We start from the raw sequence: 19,828 nt of genomic DNA, 5'->3' as shown, positions 1-19,828 counted from the left end.
GCCCAGCACAATGCCTGGCACATAGCAGGTGCTCCATAAATAGTTGTTGACTGGCTGAGCTGTGGCAGAATTGGAAAAGGTGAGCAATGCACCGTGGGTATAGTTTGTGTATAATAGATAATGCAGGGAAGAAACCTGTGGTCAAAGGAAGGAACTTGCTCCTGCATTAAATGACCTGGCAAATAAGAACACGACTTCAAGTATTTTTATATTATAATAAAATGTTGAAACTCAATGTATTCCTTTATTACTCCCTACTTAGAAATTATGTTTTACCAACCCATTGTTTCATCTGCAAGGCATCTATGATTGGTGTCAGTAAACTCTCTAAAGGGCAAGATAAATATTTTTGGCTTCACAGGTTATAGTTTCTGTCACAATTAGTCAGCTCTGCCTTGGCAGTGCGAAAGTGACAATATGTAAATGACTGAGCACAGTTGTGACCCTGAACCTCTACCGACAAAACAGACAGCAAACCGTCGTTTGCCAATCCCCGTTCTATGGAACTGACTTGCTCTGTGTGCCAGGCAATGTGCTGTGTTGCCACGCACACCAGAGACAAAGAAGATTCTGTCCCCACGCTTAGGGAGCTTGCCTTTGAATCAGGGAGAGGGTCATCAAGCCACAAAAATGATTACAGGTGTTCCTTGGTAGCGCAGCAGGTTAAGGATCCAGCATTGTCACTGCAGCGGCTCAGGTCGCAGCTGTGGTGCAGGTTCGATCCCTAGCCCTGGAACTTCCACATGCCTCAGGTGCAGGGAAAAAGAAAAAAGATAGTTACAATTTGCTGTGCTCAGTACAATGCTGGGTCATGTCCAAGGTGCTGAGGGGACAGAGTGGAGGGAACAGCTCCTCCCAAAGGGCCGGGGAGAGGGAGAGGAAAGGTGTGGTTAGGTTTATGGCATCAGTGATATTTCCCCAGGTGGTCATGTGGGGCAGCAGGAAAGGGCATTGAAGGCAGAGGGAATAGCATATGCAAAGGCATGGAGACACGAAAGTACCTGGGGCTCAAAGTGGAACTCACTGGGGAGGAGAGAGATGAAAAAGTTTAGACTTTATCCTGAACATGGTGGAACTTTGCTGCTGGGTTTCCAGCAAGGCAGAGACTTGAGCCAATGCCCCCACAGAGTATGGAAGATGGATAGGGCGGAGGGCACATCATGACCCATGAGGTGGGTCATGCAGTGGAGTAGACGTGGCTGTGGGAGCGAAGGGATGGAGGGAGTTAAGGATGATACGTGGGCGAGGGGACTGGGAGGAGGGTGCAGATCATGGGGCAAGGGCACAGTAAGGAATATTGGGGGGAAGCTGTGGTTTGTTCAGAGTATGGAAAACAACCCCCAAAACATATAGGTAGGCAACTGGGAGTTGAATTTTTATAGGGTGGCTCAGGCCACTCCGAACCGCCTCGACACCTGGGTGGGCAGGTTCTACTGGGAACCAGAGCCTGGGGAAGCTGAGGGGCCTCTTCCCAAAAATAAGTCTAGAGGCTGGCGGACTCCAGCAGCCCACAGCCACAAGGAACTTGCAGTCACCCCAGGCAGCCACCCAGTTCTTGAAAAATATGTAACATGATGGGTTTGTCTTGGGGAAAGAGTTTATTTCGACATGGCAAGAGTCATAGGCATTTGGCTAAAGGAAGATTGATATGGAATCATTTGTGATGAGACTTGGGTTCAGGGCTAAGTCAATAAAGGCTGAGAGGGAGCAGGAGTCCAACAAGAGCGTTGGGGCCTTTACCACCACCTCCAAGATGCTTCCTGAAGGGTTTCCTTGGTTGCAGCTCAGTGTCCCCTCCATCCCTCAGGGAGGGGAGCAGGCAGCAGGTGGGAAGGTTGGAGGGCTCGGGAGTACTGTATGTCACACTCTCCGCTGCCAGCTTGAGGGATGGAGGGGTGCTTTATGCTTGGCACCAGAAGATCCTTCCAGCCTGAGTCAGATCCAGGCTGTGCATGTAGCCTGGTTAAGAGATAAAGCCCAGAAGTTCCCATTGTGGCTCAGCAGGTTAAGAGCCCAACATAGTGTCTATGAGGATGTGGGTTTGATCCCTGGCCTCGCTCAGTGGGTTAAGGATCTGGCATTGCCACAAACTGTGGCATAGGTCGCAGGTGCAGCTCGGATCCTGCGTGGCTGTGGCTGTGGCGTAGGCTGGTAGCTGCAGCTGTGATTCAGCCCCTAGCTTGGGAACGTCCATGTTGCCGCAGATGTGGCCCTGAAAAGAAAAAGGAAAAAAACAAAAAAAGAGATAAAACGTATAGGAGATGCACTGGGAGCACAGAAGCCAGAGGCTATTGACCGAGGCACGGAGACTGTTGAGAGAAGGAGACGCGGAGGCTGAACCGTGTAGCTTACAGGCTTTGCAGGGAACCACAGTGGGTGTGGCTCCTCCTGGTGAGCACAGTGCCTTGTACACAGTATGTGCTTGGAGAGTAAACGAATGAATGAATGTTCCCTGAGGATGTCCATTTTCAGGGATGCTGAGATGTAAACCCAAATCTCCTAACATTCCTCCCTCTCAGGTTAAAGTTAGGCAGTAATTCTGGCAGAGTCATTGCTGTCATCTTTTGGGGGGTCTCAGCACCCCAATATCCTGACTGTACAAGAAGCTTCTTTAAAAGAAATGCTTTCCACACAATCAGCTCTGAGCTCTTCTATTACTGAAAGCAGAGCTTAGAGCTTTCTGCAGAGGAACTCAAAGCCACTTTTTCTATAATCAACCACATGCATTAAAGGGAGTGATTTTTTTTTTTTATTCTCCCCAAGCCAGATTCCATTAATGAAGCCCCATTTAACGGAAGTCAATTTACCAAAAAGAAAAAAAAAAAGAGCATAATTGCTTAAGTACATTTTATGTTGTACTACGGTAGCAATTTCCTGGGCGAACTTGGAATTCCCCAGGCCCCCCATAGTGAAGTTAATGTGGACAGAAAGGTTTTGAAGGGGAGACTCTCTCTTTGTGTTTCTCTTCTTTAATTATGATTCTGACAGGGAGCAAAATTGAAGAGGATCCTGGAGGGCGAGGAGGAAGGGAAAGAAAAGGAACAGCATGGAATTCAGCCTCAACAGAGGACAGAGATTCCGAGTGGGATGGTTTGGGTTTGAATCCCACTTCTGCCACTTGATAGCTGTGTGACCTTCTGCAAGTTTCTTAACCTCTCTGTGCAGCCAGGAAGTGCAATGGGGAAAGGGATAAAGAGCAGTAAGTGCAAAGGCAGAGAAGCACAGAAAAGCAGCATGTGTTCTGGTTCACACAAGGTCTTGTATTTGACTGGAGAACGGGGTGCATATCCGCGTGTGCATGTGGGTCGGGGTGTGATGTGCTCAGAGGGGAACGGCAGACAAGTCAGACCAGGTAGGCTTCACTGAGCAGGTGACACTTGATCAGAGGCTTTGAGGAAGTGAGAGGGTGAGCCAGGTGGAGGTGTGGGAGAAGAGCCCTCCAGCAGGCAGGGAGGAGAGGGACTGTCGAGTGCAAAGGCCCTGAGGCAGGAGTGGGCCTGACTGGTTTAGAGCTGCACGTTGGAGCATCACACATAAGGAGAGGAGGAGACAGGAGAGGTAAAGACACACTGGCTTTTCTAAAGCCTGTGGGCCCTGGTAAGGTCTCTTACACTAAGGATTGGAGCTATTGAAGATTTGTTTTTAATGAACTCTGTTCAAGTATAATTTACTTAAGCTTACCCATTTAAAGTGCACAGTTCTTGGAGCTTTGACAAATGCATACAGGCCATAGAACCACCCTCTCCTTCAAGTTACAGAACATTCCCATCACCCCAGAAGGGCCCCCTGTTCTCCTTCCCTAGCAGCTGCACCTGTACCTCCCCTCTGCTCCGGCAACCACTGCTTTCTTGCACTGTAGGTTCGTCTTTTCAGGGTTTCATATACATGGGATCACACACTATCTACTATTTTATCACGCAGCCTAACGCTTTTGAGCATCCTTTATGTGTTGTGTGTGTGTCACTAGTTTGTCCTTTTCATTGGAAACTTTTTTTTTTCTGTCTTTTGTCTTTTTAGGGCATAGGGAGGTTCCCAGGCTAGGGGTCTAATCAGAGCTGTAGCCACCAGCCTACGCTGGAGCCACAGCATCTGCAACCTATACCACAGGTCACGGCAACGCCGGATCCTTAACCCACTGAGCGAGGCCAGGGATCGAACCCGAAACCTCATGGTTCCTAGTCGGATTCGTTTCCACTGCGCCACGACGGGAACTCCTTCACTGGAAACTTTTGAACGAGGCATGGCACCGTCATGGCTGCAAGGTTTGACGTGATGACTCCAACTCTTAAGCCTCCCATTCTCTGATCGAAGATGCCAGGAAAACTTGCAAACGCATGTCGATGTCCAAGGGGGCAGGAGCAGAACAGAGTAGAGATGCTCCAGACCCTGAGAGTTTAAGGCTCAGGAATTAACAGGTGACAGGATTCCTAGGAGCAAGGGAAGGTGGGGGAGAATTGGGAGATGGGCAGTGTCCCTTCGGGCTCCTCTCGACTGTGCATCTGGGGGTTAAAGATGCCTCCCTGACTTCCTGTTCGCACCTGGATCTTTACTCCGGTCCTGCTCTGGGGACCCCATCACCCTCCCTTCATTCCATTTTGCAATAAATGGGTCTTTGGTTCTGAATTATTCACTTCCCTTATGTAAATAGCTTCCAAGCTTTGTCATTGAGATAGAATTGAATTTGGCCTGAGGGGGAAAAATCCACAATATTCTTTGTGGCTCCTTAGAACACTTAAATGACTCAGCCTGTAATAAACTACTTTAAATGGGATCTGGTAAAATACAGTAATTGGTTTCTGGAATAGCTCTTACCCTAGCAAAATGGGTGATATCCCTGGAGTTGGGTGTGTGTCAGCATTTTCATTCTAGTAAAAACTCTAGTTTTGTGGGCTTTGAAGCTCCTTGGTTAGTGTCTTTGTCTGACGCACGTCTATGGAGACCCACCGGTGCTCTTCCGTCGGCCCCTCCAGATCATCCCCCTCCCTTCTCCACCCTGTTCCACGCTTAGGAAGACTCACCCGTGAGTCTGCATCAGTGTAGTTCCTGTGCCCTCTGGCTTCCAGTTGGGCCAGATCAACAGAAGCAGCAGCAGTAGTTTGAAGGAGGGGAGGTAGGAGAGTGAGATCTGGGAATTCGTTCCTTGCTCCCTCCCAGTGGGATTTGTGCAAATGGGCTATAGTTCCAAGCCACTGAAGATCTGGGTCCTGCAGGTGACCCTTTCGATGCCGCTCTCTCCTTCAGGGATAAAGATTTCCTGCTCAGGTCTGTGAGTGGTAACCAGCAGGGAGCTCCCCACCCCCACCCCCACCCCCACCCCCACAAGCCTCATGATACTGCCCCATTCCCCATGGTAAAGAGTCCATTCATTCAACTGGAATTATTCTCCTGTCACTGAGCCACCTGTTTTCTGCTGGAAGCCTGACACACCTGCTTTATATGAAGCATCGTGTCAGGTGCTTACACAAAGATGAAGAATAAAGATGATGAAGAATAAAATAGCAGCTGCCAAGAGCTTTCTGTCTGCCAGAGATGGTGCTAAAGTCCTTTCTGCGTATCATCTCATTCAATCCATGCAACCCTTGGAGAGAGGGATTATTATTATTCTCGTTTTGCAGATAAAGACACAGAAAGTTTAAGTCATTTTCATGAGCTAACACAGCTGATCCCTCTAGAGCCCCAGCACCCCCTCCCTGGGCTGCACTGCCCTCTTTGAGGCTTTGAGGCATTATCCTAGGGAGAGACACACCTAAATGAATTATAATTTGAATAACATGCTATGGCGTCACAATGGGGGAAAAAGGAAATTTATGTTTATCGAGCTAATATGTGTCAGATACTGGCCAAGCTTCTTTCCCATAAGGCCTCTCGTTTATTCCCACTAGCTCTCCAGGCTGCTGTCACTCTTCTCATTTTCAGAAAGATCAAGTAACTGGTCCTCGGTCACACTGGTAGTAAGTCGTGAGGCCTGGATCTGATCCCAGATCTGTGTGGCTTTAGAGCCAAAGAGGAGAGTAGGAAAGGCCTTCCTGGGGAGATGGCATTTGAGGGCATTCTGAAGTCATCTCAGGTGACACGGCTGGTGCAGGAGAGAGGTTAACTCGTGGGTATATTCCAGGCAGAAAAGGCGAAGGCATGGAAAATGAGAATGCTTGGAATGCTTGGGTGTAAGCAGGGTGTCTGGGCAGGGTGGGGGCCAAGAGTGAGGGGCCATAATGCCTAAGGGGAAGCCTCAGGAGATTTTGTACCTGATTCAGATGAAGGGGGAGGAGCGGGAAGATACTGGGCATCCAGCCGGAGGCCGTGGGGCAGAGGAGAGTGTGGGAGGGGCTCCTGGGCTGCAGGAGAATGAGCAGAGCCAGGAGTGGCCTCTGGGGCTTGGCCTGACTGCCATGGAAGGGCCAGCATTGAGCAGAAGCAGGGGAGGGGGTGGAAAGTGGGGAAAGCCAGTCTTGTGTGGGCACTGGGGAGCCGTGGAAGGTTCTTGAGCTCTGAGCAACTCTAGGAGGAAAGATCTGATTGACTTGAAAGATGGCTCAGAACACAGCTGGTCGAGAGGCTGGACAGTAACCCTAACCCTAACCCTGGTGCTCCACCCACTGAGCTGGACTGGCTGGAAGGCAGAGGAAGCTAGTCTAAGGGAGGAAGGGCAGCCCGGCAGTGTGGGAGTGGGGTTGGGGGCTCCTGTGGAGGCAGCAGGGACAGGGGCAGGAACCAGAGGAGTCCAAGGGCCTGGTGATTGACTCCTCGGAGGCCCCGTAGCAGAACCTCTGCCTGGGATCAGGGGCGGGGTGTGCTGAACCTCTATTGGAGAGCGCGGGCTGGTCCTCTGCCTGGTGGCTAGACCTTTGCTGGGGGATCTGGACCTTTGCTGGGGGTGGGTGTGTGGACACCTGCCTGGGCCTGCGCCTCTCTCCTGGGTGGCTAGACCTCGGCTGGGGGTAGAGGAATGGGCTCCTGCTCCGGGGCTGAAGGATTACCCCCTCCTTGCAGCATCGCAGGGAAACCCAGCAGTGGGAAGAGCCCCTAGAGGAGCCACCTCAGGCTCCAGCCTCCTGGAGGGCGGCTGGGGCAGCACAGCACCCCCTTCTGATAGGCCTGGGCAGAGGGCCTAGCATGCCTGGGCAGTGGGGAGACTCCTGGGTGCCCCGTCTCAACCACCCGTGGTCCCTGACCCCTTGCTTCCTATCCCCGCAGGTTCACTGGAGCCAGCCTCCCGGCCCCCGTTATCAGCAGCAAGAACTGGCTGCGGCTGCACTTCACGTCCGACGGCAACCACCGGCAGCGCGGCTTCAGTGCCCAGTACCAAGGTAGGCGGGCCGGGCTGCGGTGCTTCCTGGGCCAGCAGCAGACAGGACACCTGGAGCCATCCTGTCCCCAAAGGGGCCGATGTGGCTGCCATGTGTTCTTGCCTCTGTTGCGCTGTTCTGATTTGCAGCCCCAGGGGTCTGCTTACTGTGAGGCGATCGCGGAGAAAAAGAGAACTAGCTGGGTGTTGAGGGAAAGAGAAGAAAATTTATTAGAGGGGAAAGGGGAGAAGGTGACTGACCCTTGAGAAGAGCCAGCCCCCCGCCCTTCTCGCAGGGCCTTCTTGTACCCCAGGGATGGGCAATTGGATTCCCTGAGGCGGGGGGAGTTTGGTTTATCTTTGCCTGCAGCTGAACTCTGGTGGTCACATGTAGTCATGAGAAAGTTGAAGGTGTCTCACGGAAGGGTGGTCTCGTAATCCTGAGAAAGCTGGAGGTGTGTGGTGTCCCACGGCGAGGGGGGAAGGGTCTCATCGTCTTGGGAAAGTTGGCACCAGCCGTGAAGACAGGATGTTGCCTGAGCGAGGCAGTCCATCTCATGGGTCAGGATAAAGAGCCATTGTAACAACAAGCCCCCATGTAGCCCCTAACACATGTCTCTATCTGCCGCTGTGGTCTGTTGCCCAGGGATAGACACTTCTCGAATCGTGTAGAACTGTGTGCCCCCAGCTGCCCCTCTTCTGGCCAGTCTAATCACAACCTTTATACCGTGGGCCTCCTGAGAGCCGGGCACTGTGCTAGGCTCCTGGTCAGCATCGTCTCACTAAATCTTCATCATTACCCTGTGAAGTAAATGCTGTCACCAACCCCATTTGAGGGTCAAGGGAGTTGAGGCCCAGAAAAGTTAAGCCAGTTTCCCAAGGCCATCTGCACTCCCACCTTTTGAGTCCAGAGCCCATCCTTTTATGCAGCAGAGTGTGGCCTACCTGGGGATGAAGTGAGGGAGCGGCCCTCATTTCAATCCTCCTTCATTTTACATAGAACACAAATGTGGGACAAATGATAGGCAGACCAACTTTTGGGAGCTCCCTAGCTGAGATGTTCAACCTGTGAAGTGCTGTGGGGTGGCAAGAGGGCAGAGCGAGGGCGGCAGGAGGAAACTGCAGGTGAGCAGATTTCTGCTCCAATCTCAAAGAATTTCCTGCCTCCGAGAGCCGCCCGTAAAGGGAGTGGATTAACCCCAAAGCAGGGAGCTCTCCAGGCCTGGAAGAGATCCCAACATCCAGCGGATGGGTGGGAGTAGATGACGGCACTCCTTTCAACCTTGAGTCTGTTCCAAGTACACAAAACTCATCAACACCAAGGGTTACCTTCAGACTTGCTCATTAAGCCTTCAGCTAGCGTTGGTGACAAACTGAGGTTGGTTCTGATTGAATTGACAGGGAGCTGGCATTGCCCACCTACTAAGTAGAAGGCCCTGCTATGAGGCCCCCTGGGGAATAAGAGAGGCGCGATCTGTGTTGCGGAGTGAGAGAGTCCGGAAAATCCGGCACAGGACACTGGCTTGATGGAAGAGGAAGCTGTGATCCCTGCCTCACGGCCGTGTGTCAGAAAGGAGCATGGATACCCAGTGGAGGAGATCCTGGCAGCTCGGCCCCGCTGCCTCACCCGGGAGGCTGTGAGGCTCAGGCTGGGACTGCGAGCACACCTCACCCCGGAGGTGGCTGTGGCCAAGCAGAGGTCCCTGGGGCTGGGCTCTCAGGCTGGAAACCCAAATAAAAGCCGTACTGGAAGCAGCAGCGTTACTTTTAAAATCTAAAACTTTTAGGAACAGCCTCCTTTCCTTAGTCTTTAGTAGCAGGACTCCCTGGAAATATTTTTAAAAATAAACAGAAAACCAGCTGAGTCTGATGGGCTTCACAAAGCCTAGCTCTGAAAACTTTCCTGTAGACATTTTTCTGCCTCCAAAGTTGGGCCTTTGTGGGAGTAAAGCTCCTGTCTGGATCTTTCTGTTGTGTTTTCTAAAAGAGAAAAGCAGAGATGAATGCTATTGTTTCATCTGCTTAAAAGGTGCTAGGTGCTTCTAAAAGTTCAAGTTTCTGGGGCCCCATTTGTCACAGTCATAGGATAAGCTTTGATGCCAGACTGCAGGCAGCAAGAACCCAGACCAGGCAGTTTCCACAAGGTCAGGAGCACACATCCACTGCACACCTACTGTGCAGCAGGCCCTGTACACGTGTTGCCCCATTTGATCCTCCCCACGGTGCAGCTTATTTTAATTTTTAAAATTTTTGTCTTCTTAGGGCCGCACCTGCAGCATATGGAGGTTCCTAGGCTACACCACAGCCACAGCAACACAGGATCTGAGGTGTGTCTGCGACCTACACCACAGCTCACGGCAATATGGGATCCTTAACCCACTGAGTGAGGCCAGGGGATCAAACCTGCAACCTCATGGATGCCAGTCAGATTCATTTTCTCTGAGCCATGACCTGAACTCCTGCAGTGGGTTTTTAATTCCCATCTTTCATTCAAGGAAGCTGAGGCTCCGAGAGTCTAACCCAACTCACCCAACACGCACAGGTCACTCAGCCTGTGGGTGGTGAAGTTCAAATCTATTCACAGACCCATGTGAGTTTTTTTTGCAAAATCACAGGGCCTTCGCCCCTGGTACTCTGTGTGCCTCGCTTTTCCTATTTGACTGGTAGCTTTTAAACTTTGTTTTGTTAATTTCACCCCACCATAAAAACACACACTTTCCATCACAGCCCAGGACACAGAGATATATCTGTAGAACTAAAAAGAAAATGTCACCAAGGGTTATTTACCCTCAGTGAGGGTGGTGCACCCTGAAAATTTCGTTTCCAATTTTTCATGTTCGTGACAACCTCTCAATCAGCTTCTGTCCAAGACGATAGCAGGGAACAACCCATGATCTGAAAAACTGTTTTCCTTATGACCGTCTCAAGAGCAGGCCCTTTTCTACCCTCTCTCTGCCTCCCTCCACGTAGCCCAGAACAGGATTTGCACATTCGTGTGGGGCAGCGTTTGCGGAGGGCTCGCTGAGTGTCAAGACTTTGGCGTTTAGTTCTTCATTCAGTCCTAACAGCAACTGAGTAAATAGGCGTTACTCTCAGCCCTGGTTAACAGACAAGGAAGAGAGTGGCCGAGAGGGTGCGTAGCTGGCACAGGTCTCATAGATAGAGGGTCAGAGCCCGAGTTTGAACCCCAGCTGTGTTGATCTGGATCTGGCATCCTGATACACGGTGGTATGTGCAGATTGTGTCAACACATGATTCTCCCCTGGGGACAAGGGTTTTCAAGACTGAGGTTTCATAGCACAAGGGTCTACAATAATCATTAAAAACTCAACTGGTAACGTCCTCAAGCAGGGTTTCTCAGCCTCTGCGCTATTGCCATCACGGCCTGGATGATTCTGTCGTGGGAGCCAGTGCTGGGTCTTGAGCGACCCTTAGCAGCATCCCTGGCCTCTACCCACTGGATGCTAGAGGCCAGCAGACCCCCTGTGCACACTCACGCACCCCTGCACGCACACACAGACACATACAGAGTCATGACATCCAAGGAGTCTCCAGACCTTGCCAGATGTCCCCTGAGTGCAAAATCACCCCCAGTTGAGAACTGTTGCTCTAAAGGAGTGGACAACTCTGGAAGCCTTAAAGACCTTTCTAAGTTTTGCTGCTTGCAATTCAGTCCAAAACAGTGGCAGAGTTAGGTTTCTGTCAGGGCTCTAGCAGGAGGCAGGTGCATCCTTACTGCACGGCTTTCAGTGAAGAAGGTTTAGTGGAAGGTCCAATTACAGAGGTAAGATGAAAGGGACCCAGAGGGATGATGAGATTCCCTAGGAACCAAACAGCAGTGAAACGGCAGCACCACACTAGGGAAAGGGCCAGGGGAGGGAGTATCAGGAGCTGGAGCCATTGAGGTAGAGCTGCCCGGCAGAGCTGAGGAGGCTGACCACTGCCAACCTACAGAGCAGAGGAAAGGGCCCCAGGAACCTGCGACCAGTGCAGGAGGAGGAGTCTGGGAATCAGCAACCAGTGCAGTTGGAAGGGCCTGGAAATCAGCAACCAGTGCAGGAGGAGGGGCCTGGGAATCTGTGACCAGTGCAGGAGGAAGGGGCCCCAGGAATCTGTGACCAGTGCTGGAGGAAGGGCCTGGGAAACAGCATCCAGTGCAAGAGGAGGAGCCTGGGAATCAGCAACCAGATCTTGCCCTTCTCCCTCCCTTACTCCCATGCCTTCCATCTGCCAAGCCAGCAGGAAACCAGGAACAAGGGTTCAGAGGCCTTGCCCTGGTCTGCTCTGTACTGGCAGGCTGACCAGTTTGACCAGTGGGCCCCCTTGTTCTCTAGCTGTCTACAGAGGTCCGGCTCCAGGGGCACAGAGCAGGGCAGAGAAGTTTGCAGAATGAACCAGGGGCTCATCAGCGTGGGATCCGTGTCCCCCGTCATGCTCAGCTTTCTGGCATTAGAGTCTCAAGGGATGTAGCACGTTCCAGGGCCAGTAATTACCAACTCCTGACTGTATCGATGGGTGTGTTGTCCCAGAGAAACAAAAAATAAAAGAAACACAATTAAAATAAAATAAATCTCACTAACCTACCATAAGGCACGTTCCAGGCTTGTCTCAGTCCAAGCTGAATTTAGGGCTGCCCATGGCCACACACAGTTTTAGCTAATACCATGCACTATCAGAGGGTCTGAGTTCTAGGCTTGATCGCCTGGAGCGGGCTGTTGGAAGGTAGCCAGTTGTAGTTCATTTAACAAGAGTGTTTCATGTGACACTATCCCTTGATAGCACAGAAAGATGAACAGGACCAAGCCAGTCTCCGCTCTCAAGGAGAACAGGTTAAAGAGAAGAACAGACACATGTCTAGAATTTCTGTGCCATGTGAGAAGAGTTAGCACTGAGGTCTGAGGTAGGGTTCTAGGACTGGAGATAAAGGAGCACTTCGTTTTGCTAGAGGCACTAAGGAAAGCCCCAAAAGGCAGGCGATGGGGGGAGTGACTCCAGTGTGGGTCTCAAAAAGATGCCAGCTGGACCATGGGAAAAAGCATTCCAGGTTAAGGCAAGATAACGTCAAAGTGCTAAGTCAGGAACCACAGGTAACTCAGTATGTGTGGAGCCCAGGTCTGCACACGGCCTGCAGGCCAGACCCAGCCCTCTGTCTGTTTCTGTATGGTCCTTGAGCTAAAAATAGGTTTTACAATTTTAAACAGTAGAAGAAAAAAAAATACAAGGAGACAATTTCATGACACATAGAAATTACATGAAATTGAAATTTCAGTGTCCAAAAATAAAGGTTTATTGGAAGCCAGCTACGCTCATTCCTAGACACATTGCCTTTGGGTGCTTTAGTGCTTCCAAAGTTGGCCAGAGTTGAGTAGTTTGCAACTGAGATAGATGGGCCACAGCCCAGTATATTTATTCCCAGACCTTTTGCAGAAAACAACTGCAGACCTAGAGCCAAGTTCACAGTCAAAAGCAACAGCGAGCAAAGAGAGGTAGCGAGTTGTGAGACCTGAAAGTGAGGCAGGGTTCTCATCTTAAAAAGCTGCGGAAAAGCTGGGCTTGTTCCCATGGCGATGAGAGGTGATCAGGGGTTTTAACAAGAGGGAGATGTGATCCTGTTTTCATTTTACAAAGATCTTTGGGCTGCTCTAGGGTGAAAATAGTGGAAGAGAGTTGAGAGTTTTGGAGAACTAGAAGATGACAAGGATCCAGAGTTTAGGCACAAGCAGTGGCGATGGAGAGGAAGAGACAGACCAGAAGAGACCTTTCCGGGGCAAAGCACGCTAGACTCGGGACTCAGATTTGGGAGTGAGAGGGGATGGAGGAAAGGAGATGAAAGAGTCAGGGGACTCTTAGGTTTCTAGCTTGAAAGAGTAAAAAGAAAGAGAAAGAAAGAAGGGGGGTCAGAGAGAAAGAAAAAAGGAACTATTAACCAGGGTGATTTCTAGCAGAGGCAGAGGGATGGATTTTGCTTGGGTCATGTTGATTCTGGGGTTGTGTTGGAATATCAGGAGTTGGGAGACTAAGGTGACTATTCGGTCTGTCCATCTGTCGCTCAGAGGAAAGGGTCTGGGCTAGAGCTAAAGCTGTAAAAGTCTTGAGACAACGCAGAGCCTGAGGCCACTGATGCCCTTTGAAGGCCTGATCCTCCCCATGTGTGTAGCATCTCCCTGTGTGTGTAGCATCTCAGCATGTGTGTAACATCATGGGTGTGACATGAGAGGAGGGGGGCCAAAAGAATGGGCTTTCAAAGTGGGTTCCTTGGAGGAGTTCCCGTTGTGGCTCAGCAGGTTAAGAAATGGACATAGTGTCTGTGAGGATGCGGGTTGGATCCCTGGCCTCTCTCGGTGGGTTAAGGACCTGGCATTGCTGCAAGCTGTGGCATGGGTCGCAGACGCGGCTTGGATCCAGCATTGCTGTGGCTGTGGTGTAGGCCAGCAGCTGTAGCTTAAATTCGACGCCTAGACTGGGAACTTACATCCGCCGCAGGTGCGGCCCTAAAAAAACAAAAAGTGGGTTCCTTGGAGGCCAGGGGGTTCTCCCAGCAGCTATTTTGCTAGGAGCCGAACAGGTGGGATTCTGGGTTTCCACCGAACTTCAACCAAAGCAATCCCTTTTTGACCTGTTTTGTGCAAGCATTTACCTAAGTGGGTTAAAATAGGTTCCTATACCTCAAGTATTTGGCCATCCAGGGCTTGAGGTTCTGTAAGGTTCCTAACAGCTCTGGAAGACCACTGAGTCTGTATAATCAATCCCACTGTCTCCAGATGAATATATCCAGTCCTTCTCAGAGTGTTCGTTGCTTTCTTGGTTGGTCGGCTGGTTGGTGTTTTGTTCTTCTTTTTCTTTTTACACCTACCAGGAATGACAGTGAAAAGAGCCTTTCTTAAATGTCCCCCATGGCCGATGATCACAGGGGGTGAGGGGCTTCCCTTTGAGTGAGGCCTTCCAACAAGAGGTAGCCACACAGAACAGAGGAGAACAGATGTTCCAAGAAGAGAGGAGAGCAGTGCAAAGGCAGTGGCCAATGGCCACAGTGATTTCCTGAAGCATCCTTCTTCCAGTCATTTTCTCCAGCTGACTGCTGGGAAGCTGTGCTTTGAAGACGGCTGCACAGTCTATTACTCATAGCTGAGCACCAGTCTAGGAATTAGAACATGCCACCCCTGACGCTGCCCCATCTGCCATGCCAAGGTCCTTCTCTCCCTGAGGAACTCCAGTGGCACAGCAACTTTTGCTGTGGTTAATCGGCAGCTTCCAACAGAGCTCTGCTTACAACCTGAGTTGGGTTGATGATTCTTTTTCCCACCATATTTGAAGATTCACCCAGCGTGGCGCATAAGAGCTTCCGAGAAACTTTGCAAAAATTTCTCAACGACCAGTTATCCTTCAACACCTGCATTCTTAGCTGCGGTCATTGCCTGAGTTCTGAGTGCTCTTTGAAGTATTTCTGTACCAATTTTTGGCTGTTCGTTTAGCTGGAGCCGTAAATCTAAGCCCGGGATGCACCAAAGTGAATGAAGCACCCAGGTGAGGGCTTTGCTACCAGCAGCTCTGGTGGCATTCAGAGCGTCTGGGACTATTTCTTTTCATCTTCTTCCACGTCGCTTGTCCCAGCAATCTTCAGCACAGTTATTCTCTCTGAAGTTTTGCCAGATACTCATTTAGGTTTTCTTTTTCATGGTCATGGATAGTAACCTTCTCACTGCTCGGTGATTTCTTAAATATGTTTCTCAATTTGAATATTGTCACCTTTTCCTTGCAAGAATGTGGCCTCACCCTTGGTGGCAGTGACCTCTCCAACTTTTCCTAGGTGGTAAAGCAGGACATAGATTGAGGGTCCGGGTCCCTTTCTCAAATATCACACCCACGGTGGCAGTGGCTTTGTCAGGTTCATTCTGTAACACCAAAATTTGGAGCTTGGACTGCTAGACCCTCAAAAGCCAACTTTCATCCTCTTCCAAATGAGTGTGCTGAGAGCATCTTCAGCCATTATAACCAAAGACTTGGCTCTGGGGATTGGCAGTTTCAAGAGTAGGTACAATGGACTGGACGCTGGAAACCATCAGTCTGCTCGAATTCCCGTTTCTGAACTTTTGCTGTGTTAGTCAAGGAGGGAGATAGGTCACCTTAGAGTCAATTTCTGCGCCTTCAATTCCTAACTTGCCACTCAGTGTTCTCCTGTCCTGCACCATAAGCACAACTTTGGGACCCTTGTGATTATGTCAGACACGATGTTGCTGATCCCTCTGTGGAGACCGTGGCAAACGGAGCAGTCTCTTCAGGGTCTGTGCCAGGTTTGGGCTGCTTCCTGAGTTCAGCCGTTACAGCATCAACGTGCAGCATCGCACCTTTCCTGATTCCCGCCGGATTAACATCTTTGCAAATTTTCTTGACACTTTCTGTGATAATCAAGTGTGCCAGTGTGGCAACAGTGGTGGTGCTACCCCAGCTTCTCCCTCTGTGTGTTAGCAGCATCCCGATCAAGCCTGGTGTGATCATTTTATATTTATCCTTTAAGTCCGTGGACCTAGCAACAGCTATCTCATCTTTTGTGACTTTGAGGGGTCCCCACATCTGTTCTGTAGTCACTGTCCTCCACAATGCACTTCTCCATAGCAAGGGCTTCCTCACCTGCTAGAAGGTCTTGAAGCATTAGATCTTAGGCACCTGTACTGAATTTTACATCTTTGGCAAAAAAAAAAATCTCAGTGAGATGAGGAGCCAGTGAGCTTGATGCTGGCTGTGTCTAGCAAAGGAGAGTGAGTATTGAAAGCATTTCTACAGGGCTGGTGGCCAGGAAGCCAGGCAGGACTTCAGTGACAAGGGGGTGGGACAGAGTTCAGGAGGCACACCCAAGTTTGCAAAGGAGAGATCAGACTTCGGTTTTTAAAAGAGCACCATCTGCAACGTTTTTAAAGGATGGGCTAGAGAGGTAAATCACTGAACAAAAACCAGGCAAAAAAGAATGAGTTTAGGGCAGGGGTGGCGGCTTAGAACATTGAAAGAAGGATACAGGCCGGCGAAACCTTCTCAGGTTGAATGGACTGGATTTGGTGTGGGTGCAGGGGGAGGTGAAGGGATGGTCCAGCCAGCAGGACAGCCAGGTGGTGGGTGATGAAGCTGGGTGCAAGGACTTACTGTCATGGAGGGCTGTCTGGATCCACTGGGATGAGAAGAAACTGTAGTTCCATCCATTTCCTGGTCCCTGGAGATGAGGAGACAGGTTAAGCCTCCCTCTCCCATCTTCTCCACTAACAGGTTCTTGTCTCCCGCTAGCTCAGCCTAGTAACTGACGCTGCAGCCTAGAGAGGCATTTGTATTGCCAGATTCTTCTCGCTAAATGTGTACCATGTGTCCCGCTAACCTTTACAACAGCGGGGAAATGTCTTGTAATTAACCAGAATATAAAGGATGAATGGAGCAGCCTGGCAGTCTCCTGTAGTCATTATCATTCAGAGGAGATGAATGTACCTACTAAGATTTCCATCAGCCAGTTAAAGCCCTCACTCTTCTCTGGGGAGTCCTGACTTTGTTCCCATACAGTGCAGGCACGTGGATAAGTGAGTTATATTTGCATGTGAGTGTTTTAGCCATGCACACCCAGAGGTGCAAATGCATTCTTGTGGGGGCGCTGCTTGTAGACACGGATGTGCATGCGTGCATGGATGTGTAGTGTGCCTCTGTGCATCAGGGATGTGCGTTCAAGTGTAGGGAGACCGAAGAGCCGGCGCCAGCTCCACTCTATCTCCTCCTGGCAGCTATGGCTACCGAATCCTCGTAAGAGACCAGTGCTTCGATGTCTATCATCGGTGCCACGCTAGTGGGCGCTCCATGAATGAATGTACAAAGAAGAACAAAATCACCCCAGAGATTCGCCAGGACCTTGCCGGTTTGCCCTTCCTTTCTGATTGGCTGTCAGTGGCACCCTGTGGAGACCCGTCTGGAGCGAGAAGCGCCCTTGTTCTCTGACCCTTCTCATGCAGGTCTGCCCAGTCTGTCCAGTTAGTTCTTCTCTGGACTCATTTCAAGGCTGATTTCCCATGGTGCTCCACTCTCCAAGGTCACTCACCATGCACTTGGTCAGACTGTTAACCTCTGTCTGTAATTCAGGGTGTGACCCCTGCCCTGGAATTGCCCCCAAACTGCAGCCCAGCCTGTGGAGGTATTTTCTGGATGCTAAGATCCTTATTGATATAGATCGTGCCAGTGGGCACCCCTCTAGCCCGTCATCAGGTCTGGTGATGAAGTGGGCCTGGCCAGATTTTTTTTTTTTTTTTTTTTTTGAGAGAGTGTGTCAGTGTGAGGAAGCTCTGTATCTTCCGAGCTAATGTGTGGGGCTCACCAACGGCGTGGGTGACACAGCCTCTCAGACCTGGCTCGGAGGGGCAAACAGTCCCAAAGTTTGTACGCAAGTTAAGGCGCCCCCTCCAGCTCTTCGACTTCCTTCTCACCCATTCCTCTCATCACCTTAACAAACGCCATCCTGCGGTAAATAGCAGGATGCAGAAGAGGAAGAACGGAGCTAGTTCCCTTTGGGAGGCGCAGTGACGTCATCCCGGGACTGTCAGGTGCTGACCCACCAGGTGACACGGTCCTTCTTGGAGAGGAGCGAGTAGAAAGGATGGACGTGGATGTTAGAAGGATTCCTTCTGGCCGCTGGAGCTGGGGAGGGGCAGGAGCCTTGAGAAGAGCGGAGGAGGCTTGTTGTGAGCCACCCCCTAATGTTGACCTGCATCTCATGGTCCCCCTTCAGCAGCTACAGGGAAAACCCAAGCAGCCTTTGCCCCTGGAGCACATCCCTGGGCACTGGCTCCCTGCCTCACCCCCTCCTCCAGTGGATGCTAGAATCTGAAACAAGGGGTTGGCCAGGTTCTGACTCCCCTCCTTCCCCTTAGCCGGAGGCCCTGAGCCATCTCCGCAGACCCGCCCCAGTGGGCTGCGCTGGGTCTTAGTGCGCCCTCTCCTCACCCCTGCCCAGGGCTGGGCCATCAGGGAGAAGAGCTCGAATGCCCTCATGGTGCTGGTACCACTCCTGTTCTCTCAGGGATGTTGAATCAGAGGAAGTTTTTTTTCCCCTGCTGCACCGTTATTAGCTAGGCTTGAATAATGTATGTTTCCCTGCTAATACCCTCTGTTTGATAATGGGTCCACGTTAGTGTTCATTGGAAATTTTCCTGCTGGATACACATGGAGAGTAATGCACAATTTATAAAGGGGATTTGAATGCATGTCGGGAAGTGGGGACTCTGTGCTAGTAACTGAATTTTATCAGGCATTCAGCTTAGACCCTTGGGAAGCTTTTGGTTACAGGCAGTACAGGGAGGGGCCGGGGGTGAGGGGTCCTGGGAGATGGCCCCCTTTGCACACCTGATCCCCCTGGGCTTTGGTTCTGGGATTGACGTGTTATCTCAAGTGCAGAGTGAATCCCTGAATTTTCAAGGGCTGAGCTGGGGCCTGGGGGGCAGATGCTGAAGGTGGACCAAGTCCTTGGGATTACTTTGGGGGCAAGTCACAGGAGAAGATGCTGAGGTCCAGCCAAGAGCACAGCTGCCTCCTGGCTCTATGTCCTACAGTAAATCATAGAAACCACTGTGAACCTCAGTTTTATCATCTATCAAGGGGGTGGACTGTGAGTTTGGGGTTAGTCGATGCCAACTCTTACATTTAGAATGGATAGGCAATGAGGTCCTGCTGTATAGCACAGGGAACTATACCCAGTCTCTTAGGATCGGACATGATGGAAGAGAATATGAGAAAAAGGATGTATATATATATATATATATGTATATATATATTTGTGTGTGTGTGTGTGTGTATGACAGGGTCACTTTGCTGTACAGCAGGGTTTGGCACAATATGGTAAATCAACTATAATTTAATTAAAAAATAAAATAAAGATGAAGAAATTGGAAGAAAAAAAAAAAAAAACCCACAGGTCAAGGTTGTCTAACTTATAAGGACCAAATGAAATGATTATTGATCCAGGCACTGGGCCATATCACTGTGGACTAGACATTGAGGATACAGCAGTGAACACAGCAGACCAAGATCCCTGCCTTTGTGAAGTTTACATTGCCATGTAGGATGACAAAAATCACTAAGGAAATGATATGTGTGCTAGAACGTTAAAGTAGGGAGGCATAGGGAGAGCCTGTATAGCATGTGGTATGGCCTAGAGCCAGCTAGGGAGAGTATTTAGTGGCACCATCCGAGAAGGCTTCCAGGAGGTAGTGGTGTCCCCACAAAAGTTTCAAGGAAAAAAAGGGAGGGAGTCATGAAGATATCCGGGGCAGATATTCCAGGGAACCGGCATGCCTGGTGCATTGTTGGCATATCAAGGGGGCCCACGTGGCTGGAGAAGAGTGATTGAGGTCAGAGATAGGGTGAGAGAGGTCCCAGAGAGGGCAGCCAGTCTGGCAGGCACTTTTAAAGATTCTGGCTTTTATTGTAGGAGAGTTGGGTTGTCCCTGAAGAGTTTTGACAGATATGTAATTTGGTCTGACTTATGTTTTAACAGGATCCCCCTGGCTCTCGTGTTGAGAACAG

The 19,828-nt window shown here is 50.4% G+C and overlaps 1 protein-coding gene across 14 annotated transcripts in view; it reads left to right on the top strand.

Moving 5' to 3' along the window:
- The window catches only part of CSMD2 (CUB and Sushi multiple domains 2), a 646,878-nt gene that overhangs the window by 301,289 nt on the left and 325,761 nt on the right, over positions 1-19,828 (top strand). For all 14 annotated transcript variants that reach the window (XM_084963760.1, XM_084963751.1, XM_084963750.1 and 11 more), the window contains one exon: positions 7,195-7,307. In XM_084963760.1, coding sequence (XP_084819886.1) covers positions 7,195-7,307 — 113 coding nt within the window. The remainder of the gene's footprint in view (positions 1-7,194; positions 7,308-19,828) is intronic.

This window comes from Sus scrofa, chromosome 6, assembly GCF_054392235.1.
Source record: "Sus scrofa isolate SSC_HxYL_T2T_F1_AM1 chromosome 6, Sscrofa_HxYL_maternal_Yorkshire_Landrace_v2.0, whole genome shotgun sequence".
Classification (NCBI taxonomy): domain Eukaryota; kingdom Metazoa; phylum Chordata; class Mammalia; order Artiodactyla; family Suidae; genus Sus; species Sus scrofa.
This window is presented reverse-complemented; position numbering and strand designations above follow the sequence as displayed.